The 22,541-nt window shown below is 34.4% G+C and overlaps 1 protein-coding gene across 1 annotated transcript; it reads right to left on the bottom strand.

The window, feature by feature from the left end:
* Positions 1-4,844: 4,844 nt before the first annotated feature.
* LOC132061976 (4-hydroxy-tetrahydrodipicolinate reductase 1, chloroplastic-like) lies at positions 4,845-10,891 on the bottom strand. The gene is made up of 8 exons (XM_059454644.1): positions 10,784-10,891; positions 8,239-8,335; positions 7,938-8,071; positions 7,768-7,842; positions 6,419-6,520; positions 5,397-5,506; positions 5,220-5,307; positions 4,845-5,036 (listed from the first exon to the last, which is right to left on the bottom strand). Exons 1-8 carry the CDS (start codon positions 10,889-10,891, stop codon positions 4,968-4,970), a joined length of 783 nt encoding a protein of 260 aa, XP_059310627.1. The 3' UTR covers positions 4,845-4,967.
* Between the last annotated feature and the right edge of the window lie 11,650 nt (positions 10,892-22,541).

The raw sequence follows: 22,541 nt of genomic DNA, 5'->3' as shown, positions 1-22,541 counted from the left end.
AAATGACCAACTAATACAGATCTAAAGCAAAATCTCCGGAAAGCTCTTCAAGTATTTCATAACATTTTTTTTTTTTACATTTAAAATATTTTGATTCGGACTGAAGTTTTGTTTTCATATCCTAACAATAAATTAACACATAAATATCAATTCCAAAATCGAAGGAATTTCGCCTGATTTTGGAGCAATTTCTTTATCAAAAATCTTTTGTTGCTATATCTAATTTAAGGTTTTTTTTTTTAACTCATATAATATTGTGTATTTATAATAGATATATGATATCGCGCAAAAAAAAATGATTGTTACTTTGATTAGATTTTTTGTTGGACATTGTATGTAATTATCAATAAATTTAATTTTTTGACTGTGTTATGATTTTTAGCTGAACTTTAAACAATGTTATTCTTGAAATATCCCAACATTGTTACAATACAATACAATATATACCTGTGATTTGTTAATCGACATGTAACAATTATCCAAACAGAATGTTAGTATTCTCATAGCCAAGACTCTTCTTTCATGCGATAATCAAAAAAATATATCAGATATATATATATATTTTCCTTATCTTGCTTTCCAAGTACCAAATTTTTGCTTACACCTGCAAAATTTTTCTTCTTCATTGAGAGCTTGAGCATTATTTTAGATTAAAAAGGAATGATTAGGTATTGGGTCCGTTTTGGATTGGATATCTAAATTAGTCCAGGTTCATCATTATTGTTTTAACATTATTTAAAAAGTCACGTCACTAAATCCCGAAAAATATAAGATCTTTTCTGATCCAAAAACTACCCCACGATTTTTTAGAATAAAAAAAGTGATCACTTAACCAAAGAAAGAAGATATTTCAACATAAATGTTGTAGGAGATTTTGTTTTGGTACTTGAGTTAATTTTGACAATCAACATGCATTTAAAATCAACTCTGGATAGTCAAATTAATATTATTTAAAACAGTCCAATTTTGCAATCACATAGTTAATATAGGTCATAAGAAAGACTTGGAAATCTTTGTTGAATTATAATTTTTCAATATTAAATTACATATCAGTAAATAACTTTCACGAAACCCTTTGAGCATTAGCTGACCAAAAATTGGCAATCTAATTAATTATTAGATAGGAAAAATCACAAACAAACAGCTCTCTCTTTATTGTATTTAATTAAACTATGCTATCAGCTTTCAATCATTTAAAAAAAAAGATATATTTAATTGCAAATCTTAGAGGTACAGGTTGCCAAAATACCCAATATTTTTTTATTTATTTTTTTGAGTTCTCTTCGCAACTCGTGGACTGCACCACGCTTTAGCCTTTACCCCAAATATCTTCCACGATTTGCCCTAATTTGTTTTTGCCTTCTCCTTATTCCACCATTGTTTTACAGTTCTTACTCCCCCAACTTACAGTCCTTCTCCTTCACTTTTTTTTTTTTTTTTAAAATATTTTGTTCCCTGCATTTTGGTCTCCCAATATTGTAAATATCAATTCCAAAATCGAGTATTTCGCCTGATTTTGGAGCAATTTCTTTATCAAAAACCTTTTGTTGCTATATCTAATTTAAGGTATTTTTTTTAACTCATATAATATTGTGTATTTATAATAGATCTATGATATCTGATTTTTTTAGATTTTTTCTTGATTGTATGTATTTTTTAATTTTTTGATTGTGTTTGATTTTTAGCTGAACTTTAAACATGATTCTTGAAAGCATTGTTGTCGTTATAACCTGTGATTTGTTAAGTAGCACTTTTGAAGAAATTTGCTCTTATGTTATTGTTATTTTCGTGAGTTTGCATTGTTGCACCTAATTTTGCTATTTTCGTGGGTTATTTGCATTTAGATATTATATCTGAATATGAAATATGATGAAGTTTCAACATTATATATAGCAGGTAGGATTTGTCTCATAGTGAACAAGAAAGATGTTGTAGGAGGGGAGTCATCACCGTCTAAAATTTATTAAAACAGTTTTTGATGTAGTTTTAAAATTATCGAAAGAACGAAACCCTTATGCTGAAAATTGGCAATATTTATTTTAACATTATTTATTTTATCTTCTCTCAATCATTGCGTGAGGCGACGATCACATTACAAGGTTGTCCTATTCGAGCTTATTTGTTTTGTTTACGGATCTTCCACGGTGCCTACTTTCGATTCAAGCTGTGTTAGAAATATGAAGCATCGATCACAGGCGTGTGTGGAACAGACAAGGACTCGATCCACGAGCTTACCGCTGTCGGAAGCACGTGAGGCGTCATCGAAGGATTATTTTTGATGTGGATTAGGAGTAGTAGAGGGTGAAGGATTATGTAAATTAGTTGAATATATGAGACGGCTTAGATGTCATTACCTTTCATTTGCGTAGATTACGCGACGAAATTGACGTTTGGCAAAATGGTCGTAGATGGTGACCTCGATTGTACTAGAAATATGAATTATTGGCCATCGCGGCAACACCGAGGATTGTTTTCAAGGCGGGCACGATATTTTTTGATAAGTAAGAGGTTAAAAAGCCTTAATTTAGACTATTTGTCATTACGACGACCACGTAAATTGCGACCTTAACACAATGGGTACACAACGATATTTCGGGGATAAGGGACAAGCTTAACTCGCATTGTCATACTTGTATAATTCGGGTACTATGTCGAGCTTCGATGTCCAAGTCGCGCGCTTCGATGTCCAAGGCCAGCGATGTGTGTGGATTCATTTCCTTGTTGCAGGTACGTGACTTTTAAAATTATGTGATTTTATTTGGTTGTCTTATTTGATAGTTATAATCTTTATATTTTTTTAAAATTTTTAATATAGGTTTGGGCTTGGGAGCGACTTATACCGATGCAGCCACCACACACGGCTCTTCACTCACACACTGCTCTTGCACGGAAGTGGACTCATCGTAAAGTCAGCGAAAATGAGACACGTGATGTGCTAGCCATATGTAGGGATGTATTGGACAACCTAACAGATGGTCAGGTATTTTATTTTAATTATGTTTGTTATTGGCGTTTTCATATAATAGTTACACTTATGCGTAATTTGTTTCTTTTATTATCATGTGATTTTATGTTCTTTCTATTATAGTTTGTGTGGCAACCTTATTCAGAAGCCATCATTAATGGACTCCCTGAGTGGTGTTGGCGTGGCCGAGATGTTTGGATGGCGCAGGTACCCCTCATTTGTGGGATCTACCGTGAGTGGCACATGGTAGACCGCGTTCTCAGACAGTTTGGTAGGAAGCAGCATATTCCGGGACCATGTGCTGAGTTTGAGCCTTTTCATTTCAAACGTGACAAGCGGTATGCTATAAAAAAGCAAGATGAACAGTATTTTAAGTATACGGTTGGTTTATGGGCAGATCGTCGAGGAAAGTTAATTCACGCCGAGCATATGACTGAAGAGCCAGGAGCACTATCAGAGTACTTTAGTTGGTATCGGCGTCATTCGCGCATTTTCATAGGAAATCCTTTCATAGGAAATAATGTGGATAGGATGAGGATACCAAAGATATGGCAAAAGTGGCACGAGGTAATCGGTACGTACATTACATTGCTTTAGATGTTTGATATTTTTATACATGTCATAGACCACTATCATATCTTATTATGTAATTTATTTTAGGCTTTAGGACATCAAGAATCGTACAGGTTGGCTCACAATATTATCCAAGATCCCACCGCGTCTAATGAAAAAAAGGAATTGGCAGAGAAGTTTAGACGCATTAATATAGAGTCTATGACTGCTGCCTCCCTTGGGACGATGTTGAGTTTCGCTCCACATTATACACCACCAGCGGAGTACGAGGAGCCGCCTAATGTGCATGTTCCACGTTGTCAACGGCCCAATGTATCTAGAGCTGGGGCGTGTGGTAGAGGACGTCAAGGGGAAGCTGGTAACAGATGGGGTCGAGGCCGTGTGGATCACCAGTTGGTTGATGAAGATGACGTTGTAGCTGATCGAGAGCCAGACGCACCGACACAAGAGGAGATTCCCCAACGTAGATCTAAAAGAGAGCGTCGGCAAACTCAATGTGGCACGAGTGGAAAGAAAGGACAGTGTGACTAGCTTTTTTGGAAATTTATTGTGTGCTTCCTAATGTCTAGACTGCTATTAGTTATCTTATATTTTATTATGTACTTTCTCTTTTAGTTTTGTAATCGCAGTGTTGATGTTAGTCTTAAATATTGTAATGGACCATTTTATTTTCATAAAAATTCTAAATAGTTAAATACTCATGTTCGTGACATCCTTTATCGGGTACTTTCATTTTTGACACTTGGACTAGGCCTAGTTCCAGTTGACCTCTTATGCAATCCAAAATTTGTACGAATTAAGCATAGCGGCTGTCCTAAACAGTTTCTGAGTTTTTTTCAGGAAAAAAAAAAAACCATTAGTATAGATAGAGTGAGAAATAAAGGAAAAACTGTGATTATTACACACACAAGCTTGGTTGGGAATTTGTAATACTACAACCATATATAACTTTAGTATACTATTTGATTCTACTCAAGATTAAATCTAAACCCAGGCATAATTACAATAACTAAACCAGATAACTTCAAATCAAACCTCTTGACTGTAAATCATGTAACTCAACAGAAAATAGCCGAAACTCAATATATAGTGAACATTGTACTTCTCAAAAACATTGGGATCCTCCTACTAACATTCTTTCTCTTCTGCTAGTACAAATGAAAAGGGAATAAAAAGCATACAACAAGCTCTTCAAGATGAGCGCACACAATGCTTGCATGCAGGCTGGAACTAAACCTACTAGTCATAATAGAATCTTCAAACTATTATTTTGATTGCTTCATCTTAAGAATCATATGCAGCTACAGATCCGAAAGCATCATGAACCGCTGGAAGGGTCAAATCCAAGAAAATTGAACCCACTATTCGTTTCTCTCCATTCCTTGGTCTAAATGCTATACATCCTACTCCACCATATCTAATTAAGCTGCTACCGCATGTTTCCCTCCCGCAGCACATCGATCATGTTGTATATACGCTTCTCTGCTTTCAACTTCACCTATATTCAGAAACATCCGCTGTTATCCCCTGCGAATGCAGAATAAAAAACTTGAAGCCTAACAATCGCCAGAGCAATAGTTCGAGACTTCTATTTCTAACTGAGGTAGTTCCTTGACATGCATGGTGAAAGCAGGAAAGAGAAGCTCTAATAACAAATTTAGACATTTTAAGTTCAGATTACCTTCTTAGCAAGGAAAAGTATAGCATCAACTGTGCCCTCTGCATAGATTGATCTACCACAAACATTGTGTTGAAATTCTAATGAAACCCTGAAAAGAGATGAAACCAAGTTAATGTTTGTTCAACTTATAGACATTGGCAACAAAAATAAGAAAAAGCAAAGGATAGACAGTATTACGTTCTGTCTGGTGAGGTCAGATGGTACATGTGGAAAGCATGGCCTAACAAGTATTCTTCGGGTACACCAACCATCTCAACTTGTTGCACAGGATCTCGTATTAGTTGTACCTGAAAGAAAATTCATGAGGATAACTAGAATATTCTGTTTGGGATCTGAGAATATATAATTCTACCTTGTAAAATACTAGTTACACAGAAGAAATCAATTTCAAGGCTTGAGAGCAAATTGAATTTCTCTATATGCTCCAAGCCTCCAACTCCAGTTTAATGGGAAGAGATATAGGACCAGATAGAAGAAGGTATGATATAGGAGCATGTAGCATCACAATAAAGTGCCAGGGGTGACATAGCTTTGCAAGAAAAATAAGGGGGTGTTCTCTGTACTCTATTATCTGGCAGATCGTGTCACTATTTCAGAAAATTGATTCAGTATACAGAAAAATTTTAAAGCAAAAATCGCCATTTTGAAGCAATACACAGGACTGGGGAGGTGATACATTCATATTGTACTAGTCTGATGGCTTTATCATCAAATCCTCTCATGAAGCCCATTGCAGCTATCTAAAACATGGTTAAAGTTAAAAACACAAATAATTTGTTTGTGGCAGTTATTTCCACTCAACTTGGCTCCAACCTAGACCTGAAACTCTCCATCATTGACCATGAATTCACTTTAAAGCTGTGAGGCATAAGAACTTCCACGGACCAATAAACTCAAGCTTTTTCTCTACGCTATCGTATTATTCCGCGTTCAACTTACTGACACAGGACACTGAAATTGGGGTACTAGAAAATAGTCAAATTTTGCAAAGATGAACTCATGTTCGTAAAAGCATGGAAGATCACGATCAAATACATGGAGTAACTTTATTTCATAAGAAAGTTCACCATATAGTGAAAAGGTCAAAGTCACGACGAACTAAAATAGTAAAATGGAAGAAGGAATTCAAATTTGGGACAGGAGGATGTGAAAGAACCATAATAGTTGTCATCACTAAATAAACGAAGTTGTAGACGCACCTCATCCAAATCAAAAGAAACACCTAGTTTCTGAAAGCAAGAGATAACAGCCTTCACAGTTCCAGATGTGTCCAATTTACTTGCTTGATGAGACTCCATCACCTTATAATTTGATAAAGAGAGTCAAAATTCAGACTTCAATCATAGAATACTATAAAATCAAACTGAATATTCCGTTAACACGTTGAGATGAATAAGACTGGGTCAGTAAATAAGGAAATAATAAAGGGTAAGCAAAGAAGAAAACAAAATGCACTATGAATGCACAGATAAATATACGTGGAAATGAGCATGTACTTCACATATGTGGTTGGATACCCAGATTTGCCTAATTAGATATAATATCTTATTGTTAAACAGCACAATCACACAGAGTCAGAACTCCAATCATTCTTTGCAGACCAGTTCCTTAATATTTCAGTACATGAGGTTTGTCCTCTCTATGTCAAATCCGAAGCAGAAAATAATAAAGAACCAACCCCAAGAAAGACAGAGTCTTTAAATTGCTCTGTCTAATCCAGGAGCATTCAAATAGTAACCTAAAACACAGGCAAGACATCTGGTGGGTACTAAATGATCTAGTAGGCGTTTGGAAAATATTTGGTTGAAGTTGAAAAAGAAGTTAAAGATGAAGCTGAAAAGGAGTATTTTAATGTTCAGCCATTTCCAAGTTATTTCAGACCCCTTAATGATCTGCCTATCTCTCTCCATCCGTGAACTGTAAGAGGCAAACCAAAACCCGGATTGTAAAAGGAACAGCTGCTAAAGAGCTCCTCATTTAGTGAGGAATAGCCATTTTAATCATGTAGCAGCCAAGATGAAAAAACGACATCCTGCAACCTAGTGGCCCAATCAAACACGAAGCAACAACTGGTGGTTTCATTTGTCCCATTAGATATCCAGCCACAATATGGACATGGAAGTCCAACTACAGCAATTCATGTCTACCCGAAACTACTGCTGCTTGTTCTCAATATATATCTTCAGTGTTAACAGCTTCCTATACACAATCTCATGCAATTACTATTTCTAATGTCCTTAACTCTAAATTCATCCATAGAACATGTAATATAAAGATGGATAATAGTGGAACTGTAAAATTGGATACAGCTATTTACTGCTTAATCACTAGTCCAATTCTGCTGTCTTCCGTAAAACTAATTTTGTAGAGCACTTCAAATCAATTCCAGTTCTTAATTGGTGCACTGATCTTCATAAAGTAATTCCCAATAGCTTTAACATTTTCTATAGCAGCATTAAATCCAAGAGCCATTCGGGTCTCAATTTGCAAATCTCCGGATGAAAAGAATTTATCTTAACATCATTTACATGTCGCGAAGGAGACAAACCTGTAAACTGTACCCAGAGAAAGATCCAGGAAATTGTTCTGCCATGATTTCCATGGCTGCGAGAAAAGCTACTACCTAAAACAGAGGCAAACACAAAGGTATACCTCCTGTTAAATTAAAGTCTGGTGTACTTTAAAAAAAAAAAAATAGAAAAGCAAAAATGTCTAAACCTGCTTTCCCATTTGTGGGGAGATCACAGCATAAACTTTTGAGTCTGCCACTGTTTTGTGCAGTTTCTCCCTATCTCCACCAGTTGTTCCCATTACAAAAGGCACTCCAACTTTGCTGCATAATTCAGCATTATCTGCAGGTTCATAGTGGCAACAAGAACATTACAATGGCTATGTCAATGGAATCTCCAGCAAAGAATGCAATAGATATCATTTTGGTGCTTTTGTATTTTATACCTCATTCCACACCCTCTTCTGCCATCCACTAAAGACATGCGTAATAGATATAACAGGAACCTACCTATGCTGGTAAATCTTTTATTAATAAGAACCTCAGCATCAAGACGATTGTATCTATACAAAAGAGCTGGGCTCGTTCCTCTGAGTGTGTAGACAATCTTTAAAGTCCAGCATTTTATCAAAAATCATTAAAAAACTTCCCCATACACCAAAAAATTTAAGTTACTAGTTCTGGACACGTGCGTTGCACGTTAGTCCCATACAAGCCCATTGTAATCAGTATCACAAACTATTCGGCGGAAAAATTCAACTGAAAATTGATGAACAATCAGTCTACTAAAATGACTTCGTTGTTGGATAAGAGATGATTAGATATCCTCTGAACCTGCGAAATCTGAACAACAAACTTAAGTTGATTATTTAAAATGTATAATGAGTAACGTTTTTATGTTATTAGATGCAAGTATGTACTATAAGGAGATGATACACAAAACTGTGCAAAGACTACTTTGATAGTTAAATTGCTTCCATAGGCATCCTTCTTCAGTAATCATGGAAAGTTAATAGAAGCAAATGAATTTAGAAATACCCATGTTTATTGAACCTTGTAAATACAGAAAAATAAACGCATAACTCAAATCCCTGAGTTTAACTTTCCTCCTCACTGAAAACCTTCTCATCCTAATAACTACAAGAAACTCAAACCTTAAACTGGCACCAGTTGTTCCCTTAACCTAATACTATAAATAAGTTAATGGATATTTAGGCTTAAGAAAAGGAGTTGATTCGCTAACTTTAAATTTCTAAAGAAATTTATGAACGCATCTGACAGCATTATCCATATAAAACGGTCACCACGTGTCTAGCAACTACGCCACCATTTCTTAATCACACCAAACGATCTTGAACCAATACTTTTTCCACCCTTACAAATCGTTCCTGAGAAACGACATATGTACACTTTTCTTGAGAATAAATTTATACAAATAATCAACTTACGCGTACCATATGTGTATATATATATATATATATAAACATGTGGATGTACATGGTATGTTTTTCCAAAACGTACGTAGTATATAAATATACTGGCTGAATTATGGAATTAAAATCCAACCAATTTCTTCTATTTGGCTGAAAGTTGAAGCATATTTTCCTTAAGTTATAAGAAGATTTTCTTCCTTGTCAAAAGGTTATATCACACAGAATTGAAAAAGAAATCTTTATTGGTTCTACCTCCTATTTTTTATGAAGAGAACGAATCTTTTTCTCGAAGGATCAGAAAAAAATGGGTCCGAATCTCCTGCGGAAATGATTTGGAAGATCTAAAACCCTTAGAGCTACTTGAAGCTATAGTACTCAAAGAAGGCCTACAAAGAAAACACAATTAAAAGAACAAATAGCAAATTTTTAGGAATAATAACTAAATGGCTCAGAACTGAAGAGGCAGGCAGAAGGAAATATTTTAAAATACCTGGTAATTAAGTTTGTGGCTGTGCATTATTGTTTCATCCAATGGTCAGGTTAGGCATGTTCTTAAGGTCCATTTATATAAGATGTCTGATAAGCATAATTTAGCATAAATTCACCATTAATGCTAATTCATAACCAGAAGAAATCAAAAAGTTTGCAAGGTAGGTATTCTTTCATTGTGAATTTACCCCATTTGGGCCATTGTGGCCAAAATAATGTGGCCAAAAGACCTTATTTCAACATTTAAAATGAGGCTTACTGTGTTGGATTTCTTTCAACTTCCAACTTTTAGACTGATATATTTGTGGGTAGTTAAAGCAATTCTACATGTACAAAAGAAAGTCTTTTCTCATCCTTTATTGATTTGTTAAATTATGCTCAAATATCAGAAAGTGCACAATTAATTAGGCAATTGTTCTCTCTCAAACCATCGTCAACTGAAGAAATTTTCTTTCCCATAGAACACGTTGTTCTTTTAATTATGTGATTTAATGAGCTGCTATTAAATGCTAAATAATTGCTACATTAATTCAATAAAGCCTTTTGGCCACATTATTTTGGTCACAATGGCCCAAATGGGGTAAATTCATATGACTATTTAGGTCAAATTTACTAATTTATGCTTACTTAATATCATTTCTATCTTTTCTTTTCAAAGTTTATCTTAATTTAAAATTGTACAATGGAGGTTATGATGATTTTTACATAAGTGTGGCTAAATTTGGGTCAAATTAGTGTCATTAGGATATGTACCGGAAGATGAAAGTTCAAAGCATTGAATAGGCTGCACTAAGTGAGAGTTATGACGTGGGAAGTTCTGTTTTTTGGAAAAAAAGATTATAAAAATAGTTTTAAGTTAAGGGCAAAATGGTCGTTGAATAATTGATGGGCAATTTGGTAATTCAACTTTTCACTTGGTGCCTTCCCACTTTTATAATAATATGATATGATATGATAAGGAGATCTACACTTTACAAGAGACATATTCTATGTTTTACCCTCAACACAACCGTGGTTTCTGTCTAACAAAATTGTCCAAAATATTCATAAAGGAATGGTCCATGTCTGCCTATAATCTTAGATTCTGCAGTTACCAGCTAGTCACTGCTTGCTTCCAAGCATCATTCACTAACCTTGAAGGTTCCAAAACATACACGCAATTTGCTAAGCTGCAATGCAGCAGGATATATATCACACAGATCCAGCAGAACATTCACAAAAGGAAAAAAAGAAAACCCCATCTTCTGTGCAAGTTGTTTTGTATTATTAGTCATGCCTCATGCAAAAGCTAGTCAATAAAAAAACATCTTTGTTGGGGCTTTTGCTTTCCAAAGCATTCTCTGTAGCCATTGAGTAGATACAGTGTTTTCCTGTTTCCGCTCTTGTCCACATCATTCTGCACTCCCCTTCGCCTATTCTTGTGCAGTTCTTGTATATGAGTTTGTCTACTTCTTCTATTCCCAAGACTGACTATCTCTTCAAAAGCATACTTCCAAGGATAGACTGCACTTGCTTCTCGTGACAAGGTCAATCAATGTTGCTAACCTTTTTTTTTTTTTTTTTTTTTTTTTTGATAACTGAGAAATCCCCGAGGCTAGTAGCGCACGGTTCGAAACTCGGCAGATAATGGGGCCTCCCATCTACCTTTCTCTAGTTAAATACAATGCTTTTGACTGCGGCAGGGTTCAAAGCTGTGATTTGTATGCCCAACCAACACTCACATTATGAACTCTTGTCAGTTGCCACTAGACCAAAGCCCAGGGGCAATGTTGCTAGCCTTTTTTTCCTTTTCTTTTATAACTGAGAAATCCCCGAGGCTAGTAGCGCATGATTCGAAACTCGGTGGATAATGGACCCCCCCCCCCAAACCCCCTCACCCTACCTCTCTCCACTTAAATACCATGCTTTTGACTATGACAGGGTTCAAAGCTATCATGTGTGTGCCTAACCAACATTCACGTGATGAACTCTTACCACTACACCAAAGCCCAGGGGCAATGTTGCTAACCTAGTGTTTATGATAACACGTGGCTTCCTTCAAGATTGTGATTCACACCATTAATAACAAAACAACATTTATAAGTAAATAAAACCCCTCAAATTTCAGTTAGGACTTACTATTATTTCCTTTTATCTTCATCATCAATGATTCAGCAGGTCTAGAGTAGTTCATAGAGAATAATTAACCTTAATTACATATGAAGTATCACCGGCATCAAACACGGTATATCAACACGAAATTTATTCGAACTTGGATCATAGAAAATAAACCTTTCGCGAAGCACCTTTAACCTATAAAACCACATTTAGTATTCGAATTTAAAGTTTATTGCATTGAAAAGGAGGCAGATGCACAAAACAAACACAACCAAATGTATGAAAATTATGGTTGACCTTGCTTCTTTTGCTCATTAATTTCAGGAGGGTCACACTGATGTGATCATCTTCATTAATCATTGTGAACAATATTTGGCCTCCATTCATACTCAACATCTTGTTCAAATTGTCTACCTGCAGGGTTTACAACTAATATACCATCTGGTAGAGGTTTAGTGACATTCGTTTCAATCAGAGCTCTAGCATATGATACTCTGGACTTCTTAGCAGTGCAAGCATATGTAAATAGTGGTTTCCCAATTGCACTTTACATCCTGCTTAAAGAATTAGTGCCCCAGCAATTCATTGGCAACTTAGGAATATCCATAGTGGTATTTTGGTGAGAAATTCAATGTTGATATCAAAATAATGTGTCTAGTTCTTCAAAATCATAGGTCGATTATTCACTGAGTAAGGGCCAACACATAAAATTTCTTGCAAATCATCCCTGTCTTGAAACTTCACTATGTAATACCCATCTTCATGTAAAAGCACCTCAATATCAGCTACTTGAGACCAGATTTGAGCTATAATTTTGCTCATGTAATTGTAGCTGGTAAATCCCCAATAACATAGGCTATTAACGCATTTCCACTTGTTGGTTTCTACATCTACCTCTTATTTCTCAAGTTGAACAACAACTTGGCCGGAATCACATCAGAGGTAATATAAGATAGAGTTAAACCATTGTCAGCAGATCTGTTACCTTTGAAAAGTCCAGCCCAGTTTTGTTTTGGTGGGGGTTCGTCCTTCTGCTCGTCCGGATTCACCACTTCTTGTGTCGTTGGTATTGTTCCATTGGCTTCGGAGGCTTGCACGATTGGGGTTTTGGCTCTGTCAACCGCAAATTGCAGCTAAGTTCCCCCAAGATTGAGAGTTTTTGCAGCTTTGTTCGTCGCTCTAGAAGCTCCACTGATATTTAAAGTCAGTGGTTGGATGGGTGTTGATTTTGGTGTCATAATCCTCTGAGTAGCTCCTTGTTCCAGTGTCTCGGCTATTAATCTCGCGCTTACTGAGCTTCCCACCGTCCCGGCAGGAGTATTTGATTTTTCTTTGCGTGGTCTTCCCCGTTTAGCCATGGCCGACGCGGCCGATGTAGGTTATCGTAACCTGCGCTTCAGAGCTTAGAGAGAGGAAACCGAAAATTGAAAAGTCAGTTCATATTACTCTAAGATGATGAAAGAACTTACGGGTCGTTTGGTACGCGGACTAAATTATTCGGATTATAATACCAGGATTATAATTCCGGTACTAATTTTCCCATCTGGGAGATGTGATATAATAATCTCAAGGTTAGTGGGATAAGGTGAGATATCACATCCTTAATATTGTGCTTCATTTTATACTCTGTTTGGTAGAAGGTATAAATTCTTCTACCAAATATGGTACAAAATTTGTGCTGGGATATCCCAGCTTATACCATGCACCAAACGACCCCTTATAGGGTCATTATCTTTATTTATTAATGATGAATAATATTATAAAATTTAATATTATGCATTAATTAACCAGTTTACTTAACTAGTATAGTTTTTAAATATTGTGTCTAATGTTATGAAACTATATATAATTGGAAATAAATAAGAGAAGCAAACCAATAACTTTGTAGAGAGGAGGGAGAGATTATATTATCATCTTTTCTTGATGTTACAAATGAGAAGGCAAAGCTCTTTATTTATAGAAGAACTTTGCCTCTCAATCTACAATATACAACTTGTGCAAGTTGATGGATACAACTTGGTACAACTAATATTGCAAGTTGTATTTATCACTTTAAGTCAAGTGATACAATTTACACTTCTAGTTGTATAATCATTAATAATACATCCAAAATAAAACTTGACAAATAGTTTATAACACTCCCCCATGGATGTTTATTAATAGATAGTGTGCCTCGTTAAATCCTAGTGAAGAAAAAAGAGTACACATATCTGGTAATACGCGTTCCGATCGCTCATTAAATTAAAAACCTTTGGAAAGCCCAATAGGACAAAACTTTTGTAAGGAAAAAAGAGTGCAGAGCGTATGTTACTCCCCTTGATTAAAGCATTGCTTGATCCTTGACGATGATGTACTGCGATATTGAATATCATTTTATTGTATGTTGAGGTTGGCAGTACCTTTATGATCAAATCTGTCAAATCATTATTTGAACAAGGCGGTTGATCACTATGCCGCATCTCTTGATAGAGTTGCATCGTTGTTCTGTAATATTGTTGGAACCACATCAAGACCATTCCTGACTTGCTTTATAAACTGTTGTTATCTTGTCATGTCGAGCATGGTATGAAAGTAACCCTGCATGGGCATAAATAACATGTTTGGATCAAACAATTACGTCAATCATATGAATAACCCGTATATTCAAAAGCTTGACAATATGTGTTAGGATAAAAACATTCATGTTTTGGTGGGGGTTCGTCCTTCTGCTCTGCCGGAGTCACCACTTCTTGTGTCGTTGGTATTGTTCCATTGGCTTCGAAGGCTTGCACGATTGGGGTTTTGGCTACGTCAACTTGACAAATTGCAGCTAAGTTCCCCCAAGATTGAGAATTTTCTTGCTTTGTTCGTCACTCCAGAAGCGCCACTGATATTTAAAGCGAGTAGTTGGATGAGTGTTGATTTCAATGTGATAATCCTCTAAGTAGCTCCTTGTTACAGTGTCTCCGCTATTATTCTCGCGCTTACTGAGCTTCCCACCTTCATGACAAGAGTTTTTGGTTTGTCTTTGTGTGGTCTTCCCCGTTTAGCCATGGCCGGCGTAGGTTATCGTAACGTCGCTTGATTTCACTAGGAGAACACCGAAAATTGAAAAGTCAGTTCATATTACTCTAGATGAAAGAACTTATAGGATCATTATTTTTATGTATTAATGATGAATAATATTCTCAAATTTAGTATTATATGCATTAATTAACCAGTTTACTTAACTAGTATAGTTTTTAAATATTGTGTCTAAGTTGTTTTTTCAATCTAAATTTTTATATATTTATCATTTTTATATATTAGTGATGAATAATATTCTAAAATTTAGTATTATATGCACTAATTATGATGAATTGGATCCTAAATAAATTTAAATATTGAGTTAATCTTTTTACATATATTTTTACTAAAAATTTATAGCTGCCACGTCATTAAATAGGTACCAGAAATTATATTTCCGGCTAAAATGACCATGGAAGCTAACTAGGCAAAGTTGAGTGACTTTTGGAAGACAAAATAAAGTTAAGTGACTATATATGATGGTCAATTACCCAAAGTTGAGTGATCATCCAAGCTTTTAACTCAAAGTTGAGTGACTTTTAAAAGACAAAACAAAGTTGATTGACTATGTTGGCTGATTACCCAAAGTTGAGTGATCATCTAAGCACTCGTATAGAAACTTCACAACAAAACTATGCAATTCTATATATTCACCGCGGTAGTGGTCCATGCATCCTAAATCCTTTAAAACAAGTACAAATCATGGGAAAATCTTGAAGTAAAGACAAATTATATCTTGAATTTATAAAGGTAAAGAGTTAACAACACTCATGCTAAGATTTTATTTGTCCCGAGTAACTCGCCATATACCGGTGGTCTTGTTAGAAATGGACCATCTCTGAGACATAGTTATATATGTGTTGTTGACACCCAATTTTGACCCTCCATATTTTCTTATTAACTAGTCAAGCTTCTTGATTTTTAAACAAAGGTGAAATACGTATTTATAAAAGTCAAAAAATATTTTCTTAACTAGTTTGCCATTTCACTTGGAAAAATATCCTAATATACATTATTATATGTTCTACACACAATTTAAAGTATTAATTATGTTCAAAATAAGTGTTGTATTCGGTACTTATTTCAAATTGTCTAGTGAAAGTCATTTACGGCTTAATTACGACAATTAGTCCTTTATGCAAATAAATATTTTACTTTGTTAAGTCAAGAAGTTTACTTAATTAATCGAGTGCAATTCATCTCAATTTTTATTTGGTTTAATTGTTGTCAATTCATCTAAATCGATCCTTACCAAGCTACTTTGTTAATGTTTGATCATAATTGTAATGCGATAGGATATATTTTAGGGATAACTACATGACGTAACAAACATATAGTTGGTATTGACATTTAGTAGCTATAGTTTAACTTAATTACTTCTCATAGCAAATATTTGTATATTAATGACATTTAGTAACTATATATATATATACACACACACAAAGTAGAATACCCATTATACTATTCACTTTCAACCCAACCCAACCCTTCCATCTCTCTCTCCCTCTTCCCCACTCCGCAAAATCGATTTGCTCTATTTGAACAGAGCTAAAGAGAATATTGACGCCGCCATGGCTGCATAGCCAGAAAGGAAAGCAAGCGGAGCTCCGGCGAAATAGATTGACGCCGGAGACGGCACAACAACCACACGCCGCCAACCACCGCCTCTGTTTTACGTCGCCTCTGTTGCGCCGTTGTTCTCCCGTCTCCGATCGGAATTTTTCAGATCTGAAGGTGACGGTGATGATGACGGAGAAAAGAAGGTGTACACAGATCTGATCGAAATTTTTGACTGGAAGTTTTTTTTTCAGAACTGTGTATACATACAGTATATACATACACTGTATACATATTTTTTGGAAGTTTTTTTTTCAGATCTGTGTATATATACACGGTATATAATATTTTTCACGTTTTTCGAAGAAGATCTTTTTGTATACAAATGAATAGAGTGAATTAACGCCTGTATACAAATGAATACAGCTTGTATTTGTTGTATACATACCGAAAAATATGGTGTTTGTTAATTTTTGGTGTACATATGTTTTTATGTATTCATTTTTTACTCGCTGTATTTATGAATACAGCAAGCCAATTTATGAATATAGATAGTCATTTTCATGAATACAGTGAAAAAATAGGTTTTTTTTTTTTTGTTGTATTCATGAATAAAGCGAAAATAAAAAATGAATACAGTGAAAAAAAACGTATACAACCGTTGGTAGCTGGGTTGTTGCGACAAAATGTAAATATTGAAACATTTGCTATGTGGCTTGATTAAAGCCCAAATGTTTGTCGTTTATGTAGTTTGCCCTATATTTTAAGTGCAATTTTGGTTTATCTTTTAAACCCCCTAAACCAGCTTCTCAACAGCCCATATTGGGATTAAAAATACCCAGCCCAATATCATTAACCCGGCCCACTAATGCTCTTAAACACCCAATCATTTTTCCTTCACGTAACAGCAGCCAAAGGAGAGCTTGTTTTCTTCTCCATTGAGACCTTTTCATTTTCAAAGAATTCTTAACGAACCATAGGTTTTGGGATTCTATAAATAAGGACCCCATTCCCCGTTCTCAGACAACGGTTTGAACAGGTAATATAATTTAATACAAGAAAGTTTCTTGTGAGTTGACAAGTTTAATAATTCTTTGGTGAAGTTCAAGGTCCAATATCAACTCTCGTCGCCTCAGTTCGCTACTCCACAACAGTTAATTTTTCCTGGGTAGTTTTCTTTAGCATGTTTATTGATTAAATATTGGAATTTTCGAGCAACCTAAATACTAGCCTCTATAAAATCATAATCGCTGAGTACGAACTGTTTTCAATTCTTTAAGTGCTCTTTTCATATGTTTAGTATTTTGCGACTATCACTGTTGTCTTGTGCTTGTTCAAATTTAGCATAACTTGGTTGATTTGGATTTTGCAAGTATTTTAGTTTTACTTTGTTTAAGTATGTGAGTTGTCAAGTATGAATTGTTTACAGCTTTTAGTACTCTTTATCCATTCAAAAAATGATTTAGTCTAAGAAGATACTAAAAAGGAAAATATGGGCTGTGAGATTACGTGGTTTCCTCCTTTACGAAATAGGTGTTTAGATTCAACGAAATGAATGTTGGTGTTCACAGTAATTGCAGTTTTAGCTTTTCATTAAAATCAATTTAAGACCTCAACTTGGGAGAACTAAATTTAGTACGAGTTTGGTGATCTTATTAGTGTTTGAATCCTTCAACTTCCTCTTGTTGGGAGAATGTTCGACTAGCTGAGTGTTTCCTCTTACGTTATGGTTTTAAAATCCGAATATTTAAAGTTAAATGGATTCTGAAGTTACATGAGTACAAACTCAGTTACGTGCTACCTTAAATCTATGGTACGACTTAGTTTTTTCTTCTTATTTTGCTAAGTATGTGTTTATCTCAATGTGATTTCCCACCCTCATTTGGTTTTTCCTTGCTAAGTGTTTAAGCTCTTTCGAGTACTAGATTTTAATAGCATAAACATGAATTGGTTTAGTTCACTTGTGCACTTCTCTTTCTATATTTAACAAGCTGATTAGTAGGCTTATTTAAGGTATTTCTTATTTGAAAAAATATATATATATGATAAGAACAGTAGCTAACGTAATTCTGTCTTAGTGCTTTGCATAAGGTTTTCTCTTTCTTTTGATAAAGATGAATATGTAGTAGTTCTAGACCTTCTTTGCTGTCCAAATCCTGAAACAGTTACTAATTTAGATCTTCCATGTTTCGTATAGATGAAACTAAATTCTTTTCGAGATATAGGGCCTCAATCTGTTTCACTATCTAAAATCGGTTTGTTAGGTTTGAACTTTTAGGATAAAGTTGAAGGTTTTCTTAGTTTGTCACAGTTCTGTCCTTTTGGAATAAAATATCTGGATCATGCTTGAGTTCTTATACATATATAAATGTTGATGTTTGATTCCAAAATGACTCACTGGTTTTAATCTACTACATGGTTTGTGTTTAATTGGTTATTGGGTCATGAGCAGCCGTTAGAATCGTGGAGATTTGTTCACTGTTTTGCTAGCATGTGTGAACTTTATAATGATTTTTCTTTTTGGGTTCGGATTAGCGTTTTCCTTTGCCAGTTTCCTATTTTTCGCATGAGGGATGAATGATTTATGTGTTCTTATGTTCTGCTTCTTAGTGAGCTTTATTGATGTGAAATATTCCCTTGTTTGAATCTTGGTGTGATACAGTTTCAAACTAAGCCCTTTTAACTTTTTGCTGAAATTTCTTTGCTATAGCTATCTGGCTCTAGAAATCCATTACCTATTTGGCATTAATAATCGTTTCTGTTTTGAAATTCGGTAGTCTATATTTCAGTTTTCAATATATGTTGAACTAATGGGGATTTGGCAAGTTACTTGTATGTTATTCCATTTCTGAGAACACCAGTACCTCTCGTTCCTAATCCTTATTTTGTTTTATGCATATGTGAATGTGACCCTGATCGAGTCCACGAGGACTTCAGTCTCCTTGCTTTCGGCGTTAGGCTTCTAGCCCAACATAATATCCGCTATCGAGTCTGCCTCATCAGTCCAACAGAACGAGAGAGAATTCTGGGCCAGCAGCCCATTAGCTTCAAACAGTAGCGCAGCAGATTGGAGAAGTAGAATTGGGCCAAGAGCCTAATATGGGGAAAAAACATAACTATACAATAAGAGAATAATATTTACAAAGCTTTAGCAGAATTATTTAATCAACATTGAATGGCAGTGAGGAGTTATATATTGTGATGATTCCTCTATTGAAGGAATGTAGTTGGGTGAGATTATGGCCACTCTTTAACAACCTTGATTCTCTTCCTACATTTTTGGTAAAAAAAAGTTATCTTCACACCAACAATTGTGTTTCTACTTTCTTTCATATAAGTAATTTGATTTTGCCGTATATTATATTTATTAAATTATAGTCTTTACAAAATACATCAGTATACATCTTAAAATGAATTATACCATGTATATTATATTTATATCAGATATATTTAATAGTATACCTTAATATCATAGTATATGTTAAATTATACTATGTATCAGGAATATTAGGGAAAAGTTAATATCAGGAATAATTAAGGGAATTTACAATGCCATAACTAAAGAATGTAAGAGGCTTGAATAACGTTTGTAATAATTGGCAATAACTAAGGGAATTTATAATGCCATAACTAAAGAATTGTGATTCTGCCTTTACATAAATAAAAGGCCAAATGCATAAGCAGCTCCCTAAAGTTGTCACAAAATTTCATTTTAGCACCTCAACTAAGGCTGTTTTTTATTGAACATTTCAAGTATATTCAAAGTGTGTCTATTAAACACCTTGTGACTAACAAGTTAAACAGAAATAGTGCGTGCAATTCACATGGTGACATGGAAAAAGTAACGAATGCAAAACAACCACGTGGCTTGTTAGTCAAAATTAACTAAAAAATGGGTTTTTAGTAACCAAAAAAAAAAAAAAAAAAAAAAAAAAATGGAGAAGAGAAAAGCCAAAAATCCTTATGGTCTTTTTCCGCAAAACAGAAGCCATTCCTTCGACCATCACCTTCCCCACTAGATGATCTCTGCACCATCGCCATCTTCCCTCATTTTTTTCTTTCCCAAAACTCTGCAAAATGACATTGTCATATTGCTAAGCCAAACCCAAATAGAGTCGGAGATGGGTTCAAAAGCAACAGATCATTAACATAATCAAATATAAGGAAAATTCTGCTGGTAATTAATTTGTGTTTTACAACAGTTAGAGAAATTTTTTACATTAGAAATGTTTCAAAGGGTAAAACAATCATGAGACCAGTAAAAGCATATCATGCTAATCGATTTCAATCTCTCAACATAACTATCTTCAAAAGTTTCAGAAAATCATCAAACTTTCAGCCAGTAAAATTAATATGTCACGCCTGTTTAGAGATTGATGGGTTGTTTGAACTTTGAAGGTGATGGGTTCTTGCTCGTAGATAGAAATTAGGAGTATATAAAATGTGAGTTTTTAAGAAAGAAAAAAGTAATTCTTTTATCAATTCACGCGCCCAAAGGAAGTTGCCGAACAAATCTTTAGCTAGCATTGTGTGTTTAATTGGTATACTTAATATACTTAAAATCTTATATATATATATAAAAGCGGGGCATGGGCACGATGCGTGGCCTTATATAAATGCGGGGGATTTTCGTTTTTTTTTTTTATAATTTTGGCACTTTTAATCCATTTTAACTCCTATTAGTTATTTAGTCAAAAAACAATAATGCGCATCCTTTCGGCCTCTTTTTGTGATGTTTCCATACGCTGCATGCCTTTTTAAAAGCGAGTTATGTCAAATTTTGCCTACGTCTCTCACTCCATTATTACTAGATAAACCCACAGGCTACACCCTCTTCCTTATTCCCGTTCCTTTCTCAATTAATATCATTGCTCTTTACTTCATAATAATTTGTTTCAATATAAGTACATTGCTTTGCCTTTTATAGTTTCAATATAAGTACGAGTTCTTTGTGCCTTTTATAGTTTTATGTCATTTCTTTTTGCATTCGAGATATTAATATAGAGTTTCTTCTCTTATTTATTCTTATTATGAATTTATTTTTTGAATTTTAACGGTACTGCGCTTATTTTTGCTTATACATCGTGTCTTTTATAATTTTCTCTGTGTGCATATATGATGTCACTCAATTATTGTTTGCCCTCTTTAAATTTTTATAATTATTATAGGAATGATATGGAAAGTTAACCGGGAAAAAAACGCCATTTTTTTCAGAAGAATGACAATTTTGCGGACGAGATTCGAGGAGGAAAACGGAAAATTTAGCGGCGTGGAGAGGAAAGTAAGTGTTCTATGAATATGTTTTCTCCATTATTTTTAAAGAAATTTTTAAATGTAAAAACAAAAATCTTTATTATCTTTTACCTCAATGTTTTTGCTTTTTATTCCTTTTATTTGAACCCACTAATGCCCTATAATAATCGGCATTAACTTCCCCATAATTAGCATTGTTGAAGATGATACATACCTTCACATAATTCCCAAAAAATCACCCAACTCTTTAATTAAAGAGATAATGTATCCATTCAAAATTATCTTTAAATCCATCTAATTTCCTTATTCTATGTTACTTTATCATTAATTACTTCTATTTTATCTCACTTTCTTTTAATTTTGTGAATAAATGATATATCATTGGGCAATAGAAAAGTGATAAGTGACCCTTAAGACATTTAAAGCAAGCTTATGTTTGACAACCTTGAATTATAGTTCAAAAGAAACGTTGGATCTCCACACATATATGTATTCCTTAGTAGTTTTTTTTTTTTCCATTCAATTTATTTGAAAATTGGTGCTTAGTTTCATTCTTTTTTCTGAATTTTATTTTCTTATGCTTATGGGCACGAGTCTTAGAAGATGAAAGAGAATGAGAAATGGTTGAATGTATTTTGAAGGATGGTAGAGATAAGAAGATCAATGGAAGATTTAAGGAGAATGAAGGAAAGAAATATATTGAATGTTGTTGTAGTATTACAGCTTATTTAAAGATAGATTTAATTTTCATTGTTATATGTTCGTCTCAATTGGAAGTGTTTATCAAACAAAAGTGAAAATAACTTTTTTGTGCTTATTTCTCTTTTGTAGCTCGCTTTTTTGGTAGTTCTTTCCTTTATGTTAATCTACGGCTTATGCTTATTACCACATTAGTTCTATTTTTCATTCACATTATAATTGTATTATGCATTTTCTTTA

Source organism: Lycium ferocissimum, chromosome 7 (genome assembly GCF_029784015.1).
Source record: "Lycium ferocissimum isolate CSIRO_LF1 chromosome 7, AGI_CSIRO_Lferr_CH_V1, whole genome shotgun sequence".
Lineage (NCBI taxonomy): Eukaryota > Viridiplantae > Streptophyta > Magnoliopsida > Solanales > Solanaceae > Lycium > Lycium ferocissimum.
The sequence above is the reverse complement of the archived record's forward strand: the minus strand, read 5'-3'. Positions and strand labels throughout refer to the sequence as shown.

What these genes read in the sequence shown, in the direction of transcription:
- LOC132061976 (XM_059454644.1), bottom strand. Translation starts at nt 10,891, where the DNA reads ATGGGGTTTTCTTTTTTTCCTTTTGTGAATGTTCTGCTGGATCTGTGT. An exon ending in TCTCTGGGTACAGTTTACAG is followed by an intron (nt 6,521 to 7,767) that starts GTTTGTCTCCTT and finishes TCAAATTATAAG; the next exon opens with GTGATGGAGTCTCATCAAGC. An exon ending in TACTTTTCCTTGCTAAGAAG is followed by an intron (nt 5,037 to 5,219) that starts GTAATCTGAACT and finishes TTCTGAATATAG; the next exon opens with GTGAAGTTGAAAGCAGAGAA.